The following is a 20,177-nucleotide window of genomic DNA, read 5'->3' as shown; positions in this document are numbered from 1 at the left end:
TGTCCCACGCCCCGGAGCCCCCCTCCTCTCCTCGGCTCCTCCATCGATACTGTGGGCACCTGGCCATGACAGCTTACGCTGAGCTCTAATGTCCAGCCAATCTTCTGGGACCTTTGTTGTGTCCCAGAAGATCGCTGGCAGGGAGGGGCCACCTAGGGTGAGAGGAGGAGTCGCCTAGGTGGCCAAGAACAGGAAGTCCCACTAAAAAGAGGGTATGCACTCTTCCCCCCCCCCGCCCCCCCAAAAAAAAATGCCATGCCAAATGTGGCATGTCAGGGGGCAAGGAGTGCTTAAAGCAGAAATTCCACTTTCGGGTGAAACTCTGCTTTAACTTACAGGGAGAAGATCATTTTCCTTTCTTATTGCAGTTTACTACCCTTTAATGTCACATGCTGGTTGCAGTGGTTCTGCTCCCAATTACTTTGATTGGATTTCTGGTTGGTTTCCCAGGAGGGGAATCCCATGTGCTGCAGATATTATGTAAAGCTGTACACTGCACAGGAATACAGCTGCAGGCTTGGTGAATGTCCAGAGAACAAAGGAGCTCTGTTCAGATCTCTGGGTAGCTGACAGTTCACATGCACAGCAATCAGAGGACAGATCTGCATGCTGCTGACCTGTCCTGCTGGATGTCACTATACCATGCCATGCATGATGATGGGGTGACACCAGCCCAGTCCTCCCATCAATGAGGAGCCTTCTCCTCTCCTCCTCTCTTCTCTCCTCTGATCTCATTTCCTCCAGTCAGAGAAGAGGGCGGCTCCCTATAAGACCGGCCCAGTGGACAGATCCTCAGGCAGTGTCCAGGTTAGGAAGCAGAAGAGCAACACACATTCCGCTCCAGCATCACCACCAGTATGGACACCTATCAGAAACCTGAGGACGAGGACTTACAGGCCTTGAGGGATGTGGCCAACCGGCTCAGGATCCACTCCATCCGGGCCACCTGTGCCTCCAACTCTGGGTAGGTTCTGATCATCAATGATCCCCACGTGGTCCCCATCACCCCCCGTACAGGCCGACCGACCACGTGCAGGTTTAAATCCCCCTCTGCCTGCCCGGCCACGTGGGCGGTGCCCCCTGCATGCCACATCGCTGCAGCCTATGGAGGCGCGCTTTACATGACTTGCCCTTTGCTTTATAGCCACTGATCACCTTTAAAAAAAAAAAATCAATGATTCAGGCCGGCATGGAAGGGGTTACTGGCAGCTCATTCATAATGTCTCCCAGACATGTGCAGGCCTCGGGCAGGGAGATGGCTGCAGGAAGTGACATCTGGGCTCTCTATGGGTGGCAGCCCTGGAAGATCTCATCTCTGCTATCCTTACAGGAGGGCACTAATTATGTTATACATTGGAAAAGCTGCAAATAAGTGGGGAGGGGGGGGCTGTATATGATTGGGGGGCATCACAAAGTCTACTGTATGCATTGAAATTTGAATTTCTGCAGCAAGATCAGAAGAGATCACTGAGATCCCTTTCACACGGGGTTTTTCAGGTGCTTTAGCAAAAAAAAAAAAAAAAGCCGCCGCAATCCCAATGTGAACGCCTGAGTTCTTTTGCACTGAGGTGCTGCGCTGGCAGGGTGTCAAAAAAAGTCCTGCAAGCAGCTTTTTTGGAGCAGTGAATACACCGCTCCCTAAGTGCCCCTTCCCATGTAAATTGATGGGAAAATGCCTGTAAAGCGCTTTTGGCAGCGACGCTTTGAACCCTTTATTTGGCCACTAGCAGGGGTTAAAAGTGCCCCACTAACACCCAAAAACCGCGGGTAAGTGGGGCATTACGAGCGTTTTTCAAGCACTTGGGCTTTCACATTGGGATTGCAGATGAGGCTTCTTTCAAGCGCTTTACAGGTGTGTGTGTGTTTCTTTTTTTTTTTTTTTTTTTCTTTCGCTAAAGCCCCTGAAAAACACCCCAGTGTGAAAGGGGGTCTAATGTGGTGGGTGATTTGTTGGTGCACTTGCAAAAAGCTGGGTACTGTCTGATACACTTATTTGCAATAATGTAGCATTTTTTTCAGGACAAGGTTTTGGGAGGAGGTCCCAGCGGTACCCAATACCCCGAAGGTTTGTCCTGAGAAATTGTATGTTGCTGCAAAAAAGGTACTTAAAGTGATCAGAAATCAATAGCGGTGTTCTACATTGAGGTCTCCACACTAAAACCCTCTGGGCCACACGGGGTACCCCCTACTACTATTTATCTGGCTCTCTGCTTTTGATGTAAGGGGGAGGTGGCTCTGATGGGGGGGGGGGGGGGTGTGTCCTGCATGGTGCGCTTTCTGAAAACGCATCAGAAACATGTGATCTAATGTCTATGGTAAACATACCTGCAGTGTGAAGCTGGCCTTATTTACATTTATATTTTTCTGAAGGGGAGTGTGGGGTTATATATATATCTATATATCTATATCTATATATCTATATATATATATCTATATATCTATATCCAAAATAAACAGGGTGAGGGGATGGGTTGTACATGATTTGGGGGTAAATCAACATCTAATTATCAGCAGATCACAAAGTAAATGAGTTCTATTTGATATTTGTACTGTGCTGAATGTGCTCAGTTAGCTTGCGTGATTAGAAGAGAGAATATATTTTATGCAATGTAAATTGCATTTCTGAAGCAGGTCAGAGAATAAACGGGTGTTTCCTGCAGTAACCTAATTTTTTGTTCTCTTTTGACTATTATTGGGGCCCCTTTCACACGGGTTGTCTGATCCATCTGTTAGTTTTTCAGGCGGACCATCCAGTCGCCTCTATGGAGAGGTGGGTGTGCTGACACCTGCCGCCATCCAATCCTGTCTGCTGATAACAAATGGATGGTGGTCCTATTCCCTGTCCATCTAGATTGGCTGAAAACTGACAGGTGATCCAATTGCCCCATAGACTAAACATGTCACTGTGTCCGCATAGTAGAGGGGGACACAGACCTGTGGTCCCGCCTCCCCTTTTTACACCCCTGCTGAGCAAGTGGATTCTGCTTGATGGATGCTCCCCTATGAATGTGGGGGGGGGGGGGGGGGGGTTGCTGTGCAGAGTATGTATATACTAGGAACCAAAAATAGTTGGTCAGCATTCTGATGGATCTGAATTCTTTTGGCATCGTTGATCACTTGCAGTCAGAATTTACTGTTGCAGCTGCTTATTTCATTTATAATATAATGTAGAAGTTGGCTGCTAAATGCATAGCTGTAAGATATCCAATGTGTTATGCTGAGACAGCATGGATCTCCTTACATGCAGCAAAGAGATAGATAGATATAGTCTCCCCCCCTCCCCATTATTGTATAGGGCAGGAAAAGGTGTTCAGTAGGTGATAGTAATTTTTTTCAGGAATATATTAGCTGCAGGTTTCTCGCCACCCCTGCAAGTCCATCATCCTAATCTGTGTGATCCAAATTTAATAGGCTGCTGACAGCTGATCCCGTGATCAGGAGGACACATTGCCCTTGAAGCCTGCCTATTGTCTGTTGGGCCTTTGTGGCAGGATATCGGGGGGGGGGGGGGCTTTTTTAAAGTACAAAACTAAATGGACAGCTCTACAGATTCGACTTTGGATTCAGAATGTTTGAAGTTGAATTTTTAACAGAGGTCAGCACCCAGAGTACAGGGTGGAGACATGCTTAGTCCAACATCCTAAACTGGAGGTGACAACCAAGCCAGATCAAAGATTTTTTTTTTTTTTTTTTTCTGTACAGGCTTTGTAGGTCTTGTGTTCTTGCAGTTTATTGGTTCCTAATAACACTCCAGCTTTATAGTTTGGCTTGGGAGCATTTAAAAGTTCCCACCAGGTAACTTGGGCCACATTCACACCTTCCAGGCATGTTAAGATGTTCGTGTTTACCTGCAATGTATTGTGGCGGTTAGAAACACTCAAAGGCAGGGGGTCACACGTGCGACCCCTGAGGGCTTTCACACTGGAGCGGTGCGCTGGCAGGATGGTAAGTCCTGCAACAGCATCTTTGGAGGTGTGTGTACAAATCAAAATCAATGGGGCAGCTCGGCAATACCGCCGGCAAAATGGTGCTGCATCGCTTTGTGGGTGGTTTTAACCCTTTTTTTGGCTGCTAGCGGGCAAATACGACAGTAAAGCACTGCTAAAAAAAATAGCAGCGCTTTACCGCCAACGGACCCACCACCCCAGTGTGAAAGGGGCCTTAAGAGGCGCCATTGAAAACAATGAAAATTGTGGTGTCCAGCATTGAAGTGCTTCTTGTAAATCTTCAAATTGCACTTAAATTTGCTTCAGGTGAGTCAACTTCAAATGTGTAGTGGATTCTCATTCATGCCAATGCGGATAGATATGGCTGTTGCTAATGACTTCTGGGTTGGTTCATATCTCCAAACTCTGGATTTAGTAAAAACTTTTCTGGTGTTAATCCCATTTTGTTAATGTCTTGCACAAAATTCATGAAGCCGTTTGAAACTTGTGGTTCTGACAGACTTGTGCACCAAATTCAGATTGTTCTAGTTGGCCACATATACATTTGGTGCATTCAATGCTCCACAATTTAAAAGTGGTGCCAATTAAGACCAATCCCCCCTTTTGGCGCTCAAAGAAACTGGTTCACGCAGATTTCATAGGCCTCTTGCACACTGCAGCCTGAAACTCCTGTGGGGTTTTTTTTTTTTTTTTTTTTTTTTTTTATAAAAGCCAGCAGCTACAAATACTGCAGCTGCTGACTTTTAAAATGGTGACACTTACCTGTCCAGCGCGCCCGCAATGTCGGCACCCGAAGCCGATCTCTCGATTGTCACTCGGGGGCTGCTGCCGCCATCTTGGGTATGGGAATCAGGAAGTGGAGCCTTTCGGCTTCATTTCCCGGTTCCCTACTGCGCATGCGCGAGTTGCGCTGCGCAATAAGGATGGACCTGCTGCCTCTGGGATCTGTGTGTGTCCCAGCAGGCAGCGGGGGACTTTCGGAAAGGGGCGTAATCTACGCCCCTTTCCACAGAGGGCTATCCCGGAAGTGGGTGCAGATACCTGTACTGTACAGGTACCTGCACCCCCCTCCCCCCTGAAGGTGCCAATTGTGGTGCCGGATGGTGGGGGGGGGATTCCAATGAGCCGAAGGTCCACTTTAGGGTGGACCTCTGCTTTAAGTCTGAGCTAAAATACAGTTCATTAATTGTAATGTGCCTATGCACATAAACATGCACTGTGCATTTGTCATTAGAAACAAATTTGAATTGTTTTTTTTTTTTTTTTTTTTTTTTTTGGGTCAGTAATTGATGCCTCATGCATGCAAATGCCCATATACACCTTGTGCAGAGTAAGATCCCTTTCACGTTGGGGCGTTTTTCAGGTGCTTTAGCACTGGCATGCGCCTTTGCAAAGCGTCTGCTATTTATTCCAGTGTGACTTTTCACACTCAGGCGGTGTGCTTGTGGGGTGTTCCTGAGAAGTCCTGCAAACAGCATCTTTGGGGTGGGTTGAGAGCGCTGTCTTTACCACTACCAAAACACCCTGCCTGTTGGCATGAATGGGCAGCGCTTTGAAAGTGCTACAAAACTGGAGTTTTCTCCTTTCTTCTTCCAGGACAGCCTCTGAGATATAGGGCTCCTCCCTCTGGGACAGGAAACGCGTCTAACCAATCAGGTAAAAAAGGCGGTCCTCCAGGCCCTCAGTTTTTGCGTTTCCTGCCGGACGGGAAGGAAGCATGTGAGGAACCTGGGGAGCTCCATGTTCCAGGACTGTCATGGAGGGAGCCTCTGCAGTACCTTCTCCTCTGCCCAAAGAGCCCCTCTGTCTAGTGCAGTGAATAGAGGGCTGCTTGTACATCACTGCCTATAAGCTCGGGGAGAGTTGGACATCTGAAGAGCGGTGGATCCCCTACCTCCATTTTGTCACACAGTCCGGTCGTGGTTCTTCAGTGGAAGAAAGTACAGCGCCCAAGAAAGAACGGCGCCCACGAGGCATGCAGGACGTCCTTTCCGGGTATGGTTACAAATGTACCTGCGTCTGAGAAGGGGCTTGCGCGTTCCAACGAACGGAAGTGACGCAGCTTCTGGCGGGAACGCATCATCAGAGGGTGCCAGGAGACAAAGGTTCCAGGCGCAGCGTGTGTGACTTGTTGGGCATCCGGAGCCTGTGTAGATCCAGCAGAGGCTGTGATAATATTAAAGCGGGAGTCCACCGGGACTCCGCGTTTTTTTTTTTTTTTTTTTTTTTTTTTTTTTAAAAGCCAGCAGCTACAAATACTGCAGCTGCTGACTTTTAAATAGTGACACTTACCTGTCCAGCGCGCCCGCGATGTCGGCACCCGAAGCCGATCGCTCGCTCGGCTGCCGGGTCCCGCCGCCATCTTGGGTATGGGAATCAGGAAATGGAGCCTTTCGGCTTCATTTCCCGGTTCCCTACTGCGCATGCGCGAGCCGCGCGGCGCAATCCGGACGGTCCCCGCTGCCTCTGGGAGCTGTGTGTTTCCCAGCAGGCAGCGGGGCACTTGCTGAAGGGGGCGGGGCATTGCGGAACGGGGGCGTAACCTACGCTCGTTCCGCAGACAGCTAGCCCGGAAGTGGGTGCAGTTACCTGGATTATCCAGGTAACTGCACCCCCCTCCCCCCTGAAAGGTGCCGATTGTGGCGCCGGAGGGGGGGAGGGATCAGATGAGCGGAGGTCCATTTTAGGGTGGACCTCCGCTTTAAGGAGCCATGGAGGGCATTGCGGCAGTTGACTCTGGTTCTTCCGGCACCTCTCAGGTCAGCATGGTGAGGGCAGACCATGGCTCCCTCTGGGAGGGGGTAAGGTCCTTGTGACCAAGGCCATTCTCTGGGTGGAGAACCACAGGTCAAGAACTGGGCACTTCTCTCCTCTCCATCATAGATTTAAAATACAGGCTCTGGTATATATTACGGCATATCAATGGATAGAAAATATATGCAACACTTAATACAGAAATGGTTACAGGAACAATTTGCAAATACAACAATTTTTCAAAGGTTGCAAATAACACCCAGGCTGCCCCAAAGCATTTTGACCTTCAAGGAGTCAGGGTCTTCTTCCGGGGGGGGGGGGGGGGGGGGGGGGGGGGACAACAAAGCCCAAGCGAAAGGGATAATTATATTGTGTATTCTGCAAGTAATCAAAGGGAAAAAAAGACTCAATATAATAGGTTTTTACCAAAAAATTTATGAATTTTCAAAACTTGTTTCAATAATATTTACCAATTCCACCGAACCGTTACTGTTCAACCAGAGACTTAATAAAATCTGAAAAAAGAAATGTGCCTTCGCTCAAAGGGTCATCCTGGATCTGCTGCCCTGCTGTTGCCCCCCCCCCCCCCCCTTGAAGACCCTGACTCCTTGAAGGTCAAAATGTATTGGGGCAGCCTGGGTGTTATTTGCAACCTTTGAAAAATTGTTGTATTTGATTTGCAAATTGTTACTGTAACCATTTCTGTATTAAGTGTTGCATATATTTTCTATTCATTGATATTCTGTAATATATACCAGAGCCTGTATTTTAAATCTATGATGGCGAATAAGCCATTGAACCAATAAAACATATTTTTTACGATTCTATTTCTGCTTTTTGTTGCTGCCTGAAAACCCCAAGGGGAACTTATCCTTTCATTCTCTCTAGAATACTTAGGGGTGTGCAGCTAGCTCGTTTTCTATTTATTTTTATGCACTTCTCTTTTTTTTTTTTTTTTTCCCCCTGAACAGTGGTGATGATGGTTGGGAACAGGCTTTCATGGTTTTTCTGTCCTTTCTTTTGCTTTCAGAGGTAAAGCAGGGACAGATCTCAGATACAGCCTGCAAGGAGAAAGTGTGCTGTTTGTGGGATAAAGCTTGCATTCAGTTGGGAGAATTGCCCCGAATGTGTCAATTTATCTAAGGAGGACTCTGTCAGAGTGTTCGGTCCTTTCGTCAGTAAAGATGAGATTGCATCCACATTCAAACCATTTAGAGGAATGATGGATAGGATGCAGGGGTCCCTCTGTGCCCTTATCTAGAGCGGCAAGTTTTCCCTCCCTGTCTGAGCGCAGTCAGGAGGATGGGGAGAGTGAGCCCAGGTCGCTGGCCTCTTCTCAGGTGGACTGAGGAAGATTGCTCCAGAGGGTCCAGGTACACATTGACATTGGACGAGGTGGGGAAATTGTTAAAAGCAATCTATGGACACCCTAGAGATCAGAGAGGAGTCGGTACAGTTTGCTAAGCATGACCTCATGTATCAGGGGGTTTCTGCTTAAAAATAGTTTTCCCTGTGCTCAAATCTCTAGTGGAAGCGATCCTGCTGGAGTGGGAGCACCCTGAGTAGACTGTTCTTTTTAAGCAGTCTCAAATGCAGATTTCCCTTCGTGAAGGATAGTACCAGCCTTGGAACAAGGTTCCTATGTTGGTTGTGCTGCTACGGAAGGTGTCCATTAAGGACCCAATGGACAAATGGGGTGTGGTGCTGTTAAAGAAGGCTTGGGATGCCTCCTCTATTGCACTCAAACCTGGCCTTGCAGTCACTGGGGTGGCTAGAAATTGAGAATGCTGGTTAACTCGGGTACAGTCTCATTTTTCTGCAGGCACGTCCCGACAACAGCGGCTGAAATCACTTCCTTTACTATTTAAGGCAGTTGGGTTCCTGACCGATGCTTCTGCAGAGTCGGTAAAGCTAGCGGCCAGGTCTGCAGCTTTGGTTAATGCGCCAAGAAGGGCTGTATGGCCGACAGCTTGGTCGGGAGATGCAGCATCTAAAGCGGATTACCTTTCTCAGGCGATCACCTTTTTGGCCCTGGGCTCCAGGAGGCCCTGGAATGTACCCAGGACAAGAGAGCCTTTCCAGAGAAAAAGCCTGAGAGCAGATGTCTTTTTCGAGGGTTTAGGCAACAAACCCAGCGAGAGGGGGTCGGACTAAACGCTGGTCGGGTCGCTAGGGGTGTGGAGGAGGAGTACTATAACCAGGAGCCCTGCTTTGCAGAAGATGGCAGAGATTTTCTTTTGGGTCAAGATGAATCTAGTGTCTGTCAGCGGTTCATCTGATGGAAGCTTAGATCTCGCTGGTGGACTTTCTCGGTCATCAATGCATAGTAGCCCATTATGCTTTACCTTTGCAGGGAGATGCCATAAAACTCACCAGGGTTTAATTTCTTTAAGGAGATTCATCCTTTGTCCTGTTTACCATTATCGTGTGGAAGGGGGATCCCAAATTTTGGGTTGTCCCCTGAAAAGTGATGTAAGAGGAAATTTTCCGATGGAGGCACTAGTTCTGGTGACCTGGGGGGACCCCCCCCCCAAGGTATTTCCTTGGGCTCCTTTCACACTTGCGCAACTAAAGTTGCATTATTAATTTTTTGCTTTGCTATGACTTGAAGCAATGCCTGTGTAATCTTGAGGTCTGTGAACCTAAAGTCTGACCAAAGTAGTGTAGGGACTACTTTGAACTTGCACAGATATGAATGGTACGCTTTGGAAATCATGACTTGTCATGTGACTTTGCAATCCCAAGTCATGTAAGTTGCACAAGTGTGAAAGGGGCCTGAGGAAATACCTTGGGACTGCCTCTTCCTGTTTGGTTATGGGACAGGAAGTGAAGGGAAATCTCCAATGGGACACAGACGGCAAACAAATCTGGTGGGATATAACCCTCCCTTGCTCTATCCTAACTGATATAGACTATATATTTCTACTTTAACCACTTGCGCCCATAGCATTGTAACATGACAGTCAGAATCCTCTCTTGTTCTGGGGCACAGCAGTTGCACGGTGTTCCAAGGACGCTGTGTGATCCCAATCTCAGTAAAGGGCCAATAATGCAGCTCTTTACCCATGTTATCAGTTGTGTCCAATCACAGCCGGTCACATGTAAACAAGGAAGTTACATTTTTCGTCTTGCGCTGATAGTGTGGCGATTGATAAACGATCAGCAGCCTCTCCTCGCAGGGGAGATCTGTACAGGTAATCAGAGCCCTGATCAAATAGGGGGGGGGGGGGGGGGGGGCTGACAACAGTGCTGAAAAGTGGACTGGGAACTAAGTGGGTGGAAGTGGCCAGCAGGCAAGTCGTTAAGGAAACCACAAACAAATCCTGACGGGTTCTAATAACGTCTAAACATTTTTAATTTGAGGCTCACTTTTTTTTCTCTTAACCCCTGCAATATAAACTCTCCCTAGTGATGTAATGGGAGTTATGTACTATGCTAATGAGTTGGCGGGAGTATTGTTTGCCATCTGGCATGCCTCCACTTCCAGCATATCGGTCTAGGCAGGTGGACTGGTCTGTAGGGTTTGCCCCTGCTGGCTGCAGATCAGGAATTTGCTCTCGTTACATTTGTGCACACATGCATTCAGATGTACACCTTTTTAGGGAATGCCTGGTTGCCACCCAAACTGTTAACATATTACCCTTCTAGACCTGGTGTCAACCCCACGTTTTGGGCTTTTCTTTCACTCTCGCTGATGACCATAAATGGGACAAATGGAGAAACGGTGAGGGCACACAGCAATAAAAACCTAGCAGGTGTTGTAATCCACTCCATCCTATCAAACACCAGCTTTTAGTTCTACATACTTCTTATTCCTTTATTTTTGTTCCTGACATGCTCAAACCCCATTGTTTTCAGGTCGGCCTGTTTACACCTGAGCAGTGTTACTGAGTTTTAAGAGAGCAAGTTCTTGGACAGAATCGTCTCTTTTGACTCCATAGACATTAATATTGAGTCCTCACACCCCCTTCTCTATTTAAGTCTATGGGGCCATGCTTTCTATGAACAAGATGCTCTCCTCGCCCCTGACAGCATGGAGAACTGTAAATCGCGGGTGAAGAGTACACAAAACGTTGGTTTGCCCAGGGGAGCCATCCTGCTGCATTACAACGGTGGCTGTTTGGGAAGGGGTTAAAACCCAAACGCATAAGAATTACACAGGTTCTAGGCTGCTTTGAAGCAGATGAGGTACAAAGTGAGCCTAATTGCCACCTTAATCGCCTTCAGAATCTGTAATTAATGTTTGCTTTTTAAAGGGATGAGGTGGCAACTCTAGGGCTAATGCACCTCAAATGTAATTGTGACCCGCCTTTAGAGTGATCAGCAAGTATGTAGGCCAGGCTTGTGCTGTTAATGGTCAGGTGTCATAGCACAAGGCATCATGTGATCTAAAAATTGGAACTTGTATCTCTGTATCTTCCTATTAAACAATTAATGTGCTTTGCTCCTTGTGACAGGCATCCCACATCCTGCTGCAGCGCTGCTGAAATCTTGTCTGTCCTCTTCTTCAACACCATGAGATACGATGCAACTGATCCCGGCAACTTCAACAATGACCGCTTTGTTTTGTCAAAGGTGAGAATGACTGAGGATTTGCCACATGGAAGTCATGTAATTCAGGTTCTGGATGTGCTAAAGTCCTATTTAAAAGCACAGTCCACCCTAGTATATGCAATGCTCAGGGTCCCAGTCCATACAGAGGTATAGACCATGTTTAACCACACTGGCTCACACCTGTTTACCCCCTATGGACCAGACAATATTTTCAGATTTCTGCTGTCTGTTCATAAGTCTAACTTTGTAATTGCTTAAGATAATTTCTATCTTCTTGTGACCTTAAGGTCCTCTGAGAATTTTTTTGTTTAAGGGGAATGAGTAAAAAAAAAAAAAAACTTTACAAAAGTTTGATCAGTAATATTTTTTTAACCCCATTAGCCTACTTTCACATTGCCAGCGTCGGCGGTATAAAGTTCTCCTAATTTTAGTGGTACTTTTACTGTTACGTCGCTGGCGCAGAGCTTTGGCAGCGCTGCCTATTCATTATGTAGCACTAAAGCCCGAAGGAGCTGCTGGTTATTTTTGGCCTTACCGTTACCTTCTGTTTTCCTTGTTTCAAGTCTAGTGGATGTCTTGTGGTAAATAGCCCAGTAACTTGAGACTGATGACAGATCCACTTAAATGGATTTTATTTGCAAGACTCGGTCAATTGAACAGCCTTTCAACTTGAGATCAGAGGGTTGGGAAGGAAGTTCAGGTACTCTTGGTGTCAGTCCAAAAACTTTAAAGAACTTGCTTACTTTGACTGCATCCAGAGAATAGCCATTCGCAGCTGGATGATCACTAAAGTTGGACAGTCCTTAAGGCCTAGCAGCCAACAAGGTGTCAACTCGGGAACAAAGTCTTTGCCACAGATGTTGTAGAACGTGTAGGGAAACTAAACTTGAAACGCTTGTAGGATACCTGGATCTTTCAGCCTGCTTGGTGATATCCACAAGACCGGATTCTCTGTTACTTCAGCCCTCCCAGGCTCTTAAGAATACCAACCCGTATGTGGTGCTCTTCAGTACTCTGGGTCTCTACCGAACCGGAGACGGCACCCAACCACCTCAGAATCCTCCAGTTTCCTTGCCTCGGGCTAGCCAGCCCTGAGACATCAAGATCGGATGGATCCACACCCCAGGCCATAGCCTTCCTGGGGGCTGGTCAGGAGGATCAGGACAATGTAATCAGCACTTCATACTGGACCGGAACCCCAAACCACATGACGTCCGCATCTTAAATACCCTCTCCCAGAGAGCACAGCGAGAGGACCACTGACCTGGCTCCAAAAGAGTAACTTTAGCACCTAACCAGACCATAGTTCCATGCCACTGCCACAAGACAGTGCTCTCTGTGGCCAGGCTGAACATCTTGTTCCAGTCAGATGGATTCTCAGAGGTCCAATTTAGACCATTATACCCAAACCAAACTGTAGTTTAGACTTTGAAAAACACATAGCGTGCGCTCTTCATGAGCCGCCATTACAATGGGCAGGGTGTTTTGGGAGCAGTGTACCCACTGTTCCTTAAGTGCCCCAAAGATGCGGCTTGCAGGATTTTTCAGAATGTCCCACAAACGCACCACCCCATCTGTTACAAGTGCAGAATTTATACAGCTTGTCTGAGCTTCCAGGAAACTGGGTTGGTAGCTGAAGTTACACTTTGCAGAACTCTGAGGGCTCATTGTAGGGAAGGCAGGGCATGGGACCTGTGCTGGGGATCCCTCCCCGGGGGGGGGGGGGGGTTTGTTTATTGTTCTCCATGTATGAGGTTGACAAACACTTAGGGGCCCGTTTTCGTGTGTGTGGAGATGTTGCGTTAAGGCAGCCTGTTAAGTCTACATTTTTGGCTATCCACACCCATAAAAATTAACCCCCCCCCCCTTATGTACATGATTCAATTGGATTTAGTCTTCTTTTTGGTTGTTGCCTATGGATAAATATCCAATGTAAAGGGTGCTTTGAACCCCAAAGGTGTGACCACAGGTCTGTCTTGGACAATGGGGAAGAGTTGGTGTCACCTGGACAGGAAGTGAGGGAAAACTGTTACCAGAAGTAGATTAGACTCCTGTTCTGGTGGAGATGGTCAAAGGCACCCAATCTCAATGCACCCCAGTCCCCACCTAGCTTCACCACCAAAATGTATATAAAAAAATAAACACTAACCTTGAAACTTTTTTTTTTTTTTATATTTTGCTTTTCTTTTTGTAAATGTGTAATTCTTCTATCCAGGGTCATGCTGCTCCCATCCTGTATGCTGCATGGGTTGAAGCTGGTTATATTAAGGAATCCGACCTTCTCAACCTGAGGAAGATTGACTGTGACTTGGAGGGCCATCCCACTCCGGTAACACTAGCTGTGTATAGCTATAATTTGTGTTCTATTATACCAGATGCTGCTTGCTATGGTCTGAATAGTAGCTAAAAATGAACCTATAGGGTAAAGAAGCTTTGTGCGCCACCTCCTGGCTGAACATGATACTACAGTATTCATGTAATTTTTTTAAGTTGGGCAAAAATTAGTAATTTAAACATGGTGCATCTCTAACCAAAATTGTCTGGCTATCTGTCATACGGGCTTTATTTTTATTCTTGCTGGAATAAGAATATTGACTTGCCATTTAAATGGGGTGGGAGAGAAGGACAAACTTCCCTGTTTACACCAGCACCCTTCTGAAAAATGATTTGAGGGGTTGCAAGTTTGTCTGCGCCCAGCAGTGGGATAGACAAATTGGTGTTTGTGTGGGTGTTTGTTGTTGTGTGTGTTTTTTTTTTTTTTTTTTTTTTTTTTTTTAAGCATTTTATCTAAAGGGATTTCTATTTTAAGATGCATTAAAAAATTAGTTTATTCAGCATGAAATGGAGCTTAGTTATGTAGCACAAGGCTGTATATTCTGCAATAGTTACATTTTTGGTAAACTCAGTCAATGAATCCAAGCTGAGATAATATGCACTACATTCACATAATTTCACAGTAACCATGAGATAAAGTAATATTCCTGATTTATGTTTTATCTCATTGTTTAGTGAATCTATATACACAACAACCTGATTCATTTTTATCGCTGTTTGACTAACCTGACAGCTGCTTATTCTAAATGGAATCTTTGCAAACATAATGAAGGTTTCCGAACTACCATCAAGAATAAGTCCTTACATTTAAAGTGGTTGTAAACCCTTACAACACACTTTGACCTACAGGTAAGCCTAGATTAAGGCTTACCTGTAGGTCCAAGAAATATCTCCTAAACCTACACGGTTTAGGAGATATTTACGGAAAGACAGGCACCGCTGTCTACGGCGCATGCGCCATAGACCACGTGCACTGAGCGCGGCACCGTCAACGACTAAGATGCTGCGCGTGTCGGCTCGCATGCGCAGGAGTGATGTCATCGCGGCTTCGCCGAATGACTGCGGCGGTGCAGTGAGACCCCCACCGAGAAGATGGCTGCGCCGGACTACAGGGGACAGCGGTGACTTCGCTGGCTCCTGTGTCAGGTAAGTGACTAGTAGTCCATTATGATTTGCCTTTGCAGGGAATGAAAGAGGAAGTAAACTAATCGGGGGTTTGCATCCTCCTTTAAAGGGCACCTGTCACTTCAGATCCATCATGGCAGCACTTGTTAGCGGGCATCCACTCACCTGCTGCCACCATGCCCCTCACTTTGTTGTCACTACTGCATTCCCAGCTGTCCCATTAATGTTAATGAGACTGTGTCGGTGAGTCAACAGTGGGTCGGAGGAGCTGCTGCAGGACAGAAATGACAGTTGCTCTTTAAAAATGATGGTTTAAATCCAAGCCTTTTTACTAGTGATTTAAATCAAATCCACCCTGGTATGACACCAATCGTCTTCTAATTTTCATCTTGTTCAGTCATGTTTTTAAAATAAAGCTTGGTTACCATGCGCAGCTGCTTCAGGGCTAGTAACCTACCCTCCAAATACAACACATAACTGTAGCAGCTGTGGTGATTCTTGGGTCTGTTTTCACACTTGTGCGACTTTACCATGATTTGAAGCGATAAATGTGTAATCTTGAGGTCTATGGACCTTAAGTTACATCAAAGTTCAGGCCAAAGTAGTGCAGGGACTATTTTGAAAATGCTGCGACTTGAAGTTGCACAGATCTAGATGGTACACTTTGGAAATCATGGGGTATGCCTTGCGTGACTTTGAAGTCCCAAGTTGCACCAGTGTGAAAGGGGCCTTAGTGTTTGGTAAATCAATTCTAAAAAAAAAATTGAGCTGTGTTCTGTTGCCCCTCACAATTGACAAGCATCTTGGATGTGCTCAGTAAATACCTGTAAAGCCAACTAGTGCCCTGCTATAGTTGAGGTGTGTGTGGTCATGACTTCATGTATGTTGTCCATGCTCCTGAGATCTACAAAATGCAGAGCTAGTATGTCTGTCTGTAGCCCCATAGTCAACCTGTGGTGCCCAAGGCGCGCTCCCATCCAACCCTACCTGACTACTGGCTGGATCTTCTGTCACAAGAGTGGCAGTCTTTGTTTCCACAGCATGGAGCATGGGTTATTAAATGCAGTCATGCCCTGCACACAAAGGACAGCAGCCATGTGAGTCACTTGATCACTAAATTAAAAAAAGGTAGGAAAAATCTCCTAGGTAAGAATGCAAAAAAATTTGCATGTCAGTGTGACTTGTATGACCATATATATACTTCATCCATAATGGCATGTGTGGGTTATATTTTTATTTTTTTGATACAGAAACTGCCATTTGTTGATGTTGCTACTGGCTCTCTTGGACAAGGCCTGGGAGCATCCTGTGGCATGGCTTACACTGGGAAAAACTTTGATAAGGCCAGGTATGTATGCCATACGTATTGGGGGTTGCAAACTGTTGGTGTTATATATATATATATATATATATATATATATATATATATATATATATATATATATATATATATATATATATATATATATATATATATAATTCTCTATATCCTGTATAATTTCTCCTTCACTTCCCATCCCCAAACTATATGGGGGAGGGGGGGGAGAATCTAGTTCCCAAAAATTCAGTTGTGTTCTAGTGACATAGCAGTATAGATAATATGGCAGTTCACTGCTCACACTTCTATGTGGAAGTGTGTGTATTGATGATTAATTTGCGAGGATGTCGTGCCAAATTTTTGTTTTCGTTCTTGGCTCCAGTCAAAAAAAAAAAAAAACGCAAATGGTTGACAACTGGGAAATGGTGAAGGGAAGTTAATAAACATGTTCTTGGTACGTGGTCCTCTTTTGCAGTTATCGTGTCTATTGTCTGCTGGGTGATGGTGAGTCCTCTGAAGGAGCTGTATGGGAAGCCATGGCCTTTGCATCTCTTTATAATCTAGACAACCTGGTGGCCATCTTTGATGTAAACCGTCTGGCCCAGAGTGAAGCTGCCCCGCTCCAGCACCAGACTGACATCTACAAGAAGAGATGTGAAGCTTTTGGGTAAGTGCACTTTTTGTACACTGATAAGCCATGAAGCGGTAACCTTGTTCAAACTCCATACCTTTCTTTTTAAAGTTGAACTGTCGCCAATGGCGAGGCACAGCTTGATTGCTGGCTAAGCCTTTTCTGTTGGTATTAGAGCAGAAAGGGCTTCCCTGTGGCAGAAATGCATGATTGCAAGCAATAGTGCAAGGGGGAGGCAGCCTGCTTCGTCTGCTGAGTAATGAGCAGCATAAAACCTTTTCTGGGACTAAAGTAAGGGTTAAAATCTCTAGTGGTACCTGGGCAAGATGGCATTGGCCAACAATCGGACAAGCCTGTATTTGGGGAGATCTCGGATCTGTGCAGCGGCAACATGATTCAGCTCTCCCACCCTTTTACCTGTCACTAGAGGCTGATCTTGTCAGCAAAGGGGATCAGGCTCTTTGGACACAGTCTTGTAAGCTGTAGTCCCACCCTAATGCTGCGTACACTCTTTGCAGCAGAGGTCCGCTGGACTTTCAAAATGAGCAGACTTGCCCACACACGAGCGGACTTTTCTGGCGGACAATCCACTGGACTTTTGGCGGAGGTCCACTGGACTTTTCAAATGAACGGACTTGCCCACACATGGAGTAAAGTCTGTTTAAAATGAACAGGACTAGTGAAGGAAGTCTGTCGTTGGCGAGATTGACACCTCGTCGCCTAGTATAGATTTTAAGGGGAACCCCTACACTGAAAAGGCATGGGGGTCCATACCAGACCCTTATCCGAGCACGCAGCCTTGCCGGTCAGGAAAGGGTGTGGGGACCAGCAAGCGACCACCTCCTGAACTGTACCAGGCCGTGTGCCCTCCACGGGGGGGGGGGGGGGGCTTTTGCTTGCCCCCATGTTGATGAGGACAAGGGCCTCTTCCTGACAACCCTGGCCATTGGTTGTCGGTCTGTGGGCGGCTTATCAGAATCCGGGAGCCCCCTTTATAATGGGGGGGGCCCACCCTAGGAGTATTCACCTGAGGGGGAAAAAGTGTTAATAAAAAAACACAACACAGGTTTTTAAAGTACTTAGACAGCTCTGGGGGTCTTCTCGCTGGGCTCCTCCGCTAGCTTCTGCTCTTTCGGAGGAGCCCGGGGGTCTTCGCTCTTTCTTGGCTCATGTGACCCTGCCCCTTATGCCTAATATAAGGCACCGCGTCCCCAGCATTACAGCCGGAGAGAGCATCATGTCAACATTGGAAGAAAGAAGGCGACAGCAGCAAGAGCGGGCCAATGCTGGAAGATGACTCCTGGACGGCGGTGACTGAGAAAGCCGGGCTCCTCTGCTAGTAAAAGAGCAGAAGATAGTGGAGGAGCCCGGTGAGAAGACCTTCCCCCCCCCCCCCCCCGAACTGTCTAATCTACTACTTTGAGTCAAGACTTCTTTCTTTGTTCACCAGACTTTTGGGAAGAGTCTGCTGGAGCCCACACTAGAGGTCGACCGATATGGGTTTTTCTCTGGCCGATGCCGATATTTAGAAATCATGGCAGCCGATATGATGCAGATTTTTTTTTGGGCCGATATGTTAGGCCGATTTTATTTATTTTTAATCCCCCTTGATATAACACACCTTTCCCACTGGGGCGTTTTTCAGGCGCTTTTGGGCTAAAAATAGCGCCTGTAAAGTGCCTGCAAAATGACTCCCCTGCAGTCTGTGTGAAAGACAGAGAGCTTTCACACTGAGGCGATGCGCTGGCAGGATCTTTAAAAAAAAGTCCTGCAAGCAGCACGTTTGGAGTGGTGTATACCGCTCCTCCACCACTCCTGCCCATTGATATGAATGGGCACCACTGCCGAAGCGCATGCAATGCGATTTGGCAGCAGTGCTTCATGGGCGCATTCAACCTCTTCCTTGGCCGCTAGCTGGGTTATATTTGCCCCACTAGCAGCCAAATAGCACCGCTAAAATGATGGTAAAGAGCCGCTAAAACTTGTGTTTTACCATCAACGTCTGCCCGCTCCAGTGTGAAAGCAGTCTTCATAAGTGATACAGAAAATTTCTTACATTTAAACATTTATTAAACAAAACAAACCTCCAATCAGTTTACTTGTATGTATGATTTAGATTAAAAAAAAACTATATATTCAATAAAAACAGGTAGTCAAAACTTTTGGACAAAAAAAAAAAAAATGGGCTAACTTTACTGTGTTATTTTTTAAATGGTGTATTTTTTTCCCAAAAAAATGCATTTGAAAGACCTCTGTGCAAATGCCATGTGACATAAAATATTGCAACAACCGCTATTTTATTCCCTAGGATCTCTGCTAAAAAAATATATATAATTTTTGGGGGGTCTAAGTGATTTTCTGGCAGAAAATACAGGATTTTTACTTGTAAGCAACAAGTGTCAGAAAAGATTTAGTCTTTAAATGGTTAAACTGAGAACTTCTACACACAGAGATGACTTCATTCATTCAAGTGTAAACATTGTATCATTTTGTTCAACTCAGCAACTTACACTGACTTCTTACAGAAGTCATTTCAAAGTCCCACTGTAGTTCTAAATCGGCTTTTTATCAGCACAATCGGCCAATGCCGATTATTAAAAAAACGGCAAATATCGGCCGATATATTGGTCGACCTCTAGCCCACACACGGGTGACTTGGACTCTGGACCGCCGGATAGTCCGTGTACATGGCATTAGAGGAAGTGCTTGCTTTATCCTTGTAGGTGGCTGTCCTGAAAGATGCATCATATTCCCTTTCTTATACATCAGAGGCTTGTCACCCAGGGCTCACTGGGTCTTGTGCGTGCAACATCCTGGTAACAGACTTCTTTGACTTTTTAAATTTTTTTTATTTATTTATTTATTTTTTCTATTCCCCCCCCCCCCCCCTTGTGTTTGCAGATGGAACACCTACGTTGTGGACGGCCATAATGTGGAGGAATTGTGCTATGCTCTTTGGCAGGCAGCCAACGTGAAAGACAAGCCCACCGCTATCATTGCTAAAACCTACAAAGGAAAAGGCATTTCAGGTAAGGTCTCGCATGGCGTGTTCATATACGTTTGACAGTTGTAAGATATTTGTACGCTTTGTTACTTTATATCTTGTTTCTCTCTTCAGGTGTTGAAGATCAAGATAACTGGCATGGAAAGCCTATGCCTAAAGACAAGGTGGAGTCTATCATTAATGAGATCCAGAATCGGACCCAGACCAACAAGAAACTGACTCCCTTAGCTCCCATCAAAGATGCTCCTGAGGTCAGCATTGACAACATTACAATGCCCACTCCTCCAAGCTACAAAGTTGGTGACAAGGTGAGTGTGTGTGGGGGGGGGGGGGGGGGGTTGTTTATCGGGCAACTCCTATTTCCTATCTGACAATGTACCACTTGGTTTCATTCTCTCGGACATAAGTTGCATGTAGGGCAGACTCGTGGATCTTGCCCTATGTGAGGATTTAGATGAATGGAAGGTAGAGTGCCATATCTTCATTTGGAAGCCCATAATGAGTCTTTGT

General features: G+C 46.2%; 1 protein-coding gene across 1 annotated transcript in view; it reads left to right on the top strand.

Annotated features, from left to right (window-relative positions):
* The first annotated feature begins 760 nt into the window (after nucleotides 1–760).
* LOC143980794 (transketolase-like protein 2) overlaps nucleotides 761–20,177 on the top strand; it is a 29,232-nt gene continuing 9,815 nt past the window's right edge. The window contains exons 1-7 of the mRNA XM_077479028.1: nucleotides 761–964; nucleotides 11,159–11,276; nucleotides 13,471–13,584; nucleotides 15,965–16,062; nucleotides 16,508–16,699; nucleotides 19,565–19,692; nucleotides 19,782–19,975. Of these exons, the coding sequence (XP_077335154.1) occupies nucleotides 858–964; nucleotides 11,159–11,276; nucleotides 13,471–13,584; nucleotides 15,965–16,062; nucleotides 16,508–16,699; nucleotides 19,565–19,692; nucleotides 19,782–19,975 (951 nt within the window). The 5' untranslated portion in view covers nucleotides 761–857. The remainder of the gene's footprint in view (nucleotides 965–11,158; nucleotides 11,277–13,470; nucleotides 13,585–15,964; nucleotides 16,063–16,507; nucleotides 16,700–19,564; nucleotides 19,693–19,781; nucleotides 19,976–20,177) is intronic.

The sequence above is a fragment of the Lithobates pipiens genome, unplaced genomic scaffold (genome assembly GCF_037356315.1).
Source record: "Lithobates pipiens isolate NorthernLeopardFrog02 unplaced genomic scaffold, aLitPip1_a1.2 Scaffold_1, whole genome shotgun sequence".
Taxonomy (NCBI): domain Eukaryota; kingdom Metazoa; phylum Chordata; class Amphibia; order Anura; family Ranidae; genus Lithobates; species Lithobates pipiens.
This window is presented reverse-complemented; position numbering and strand designations above follow the sequence as displayed.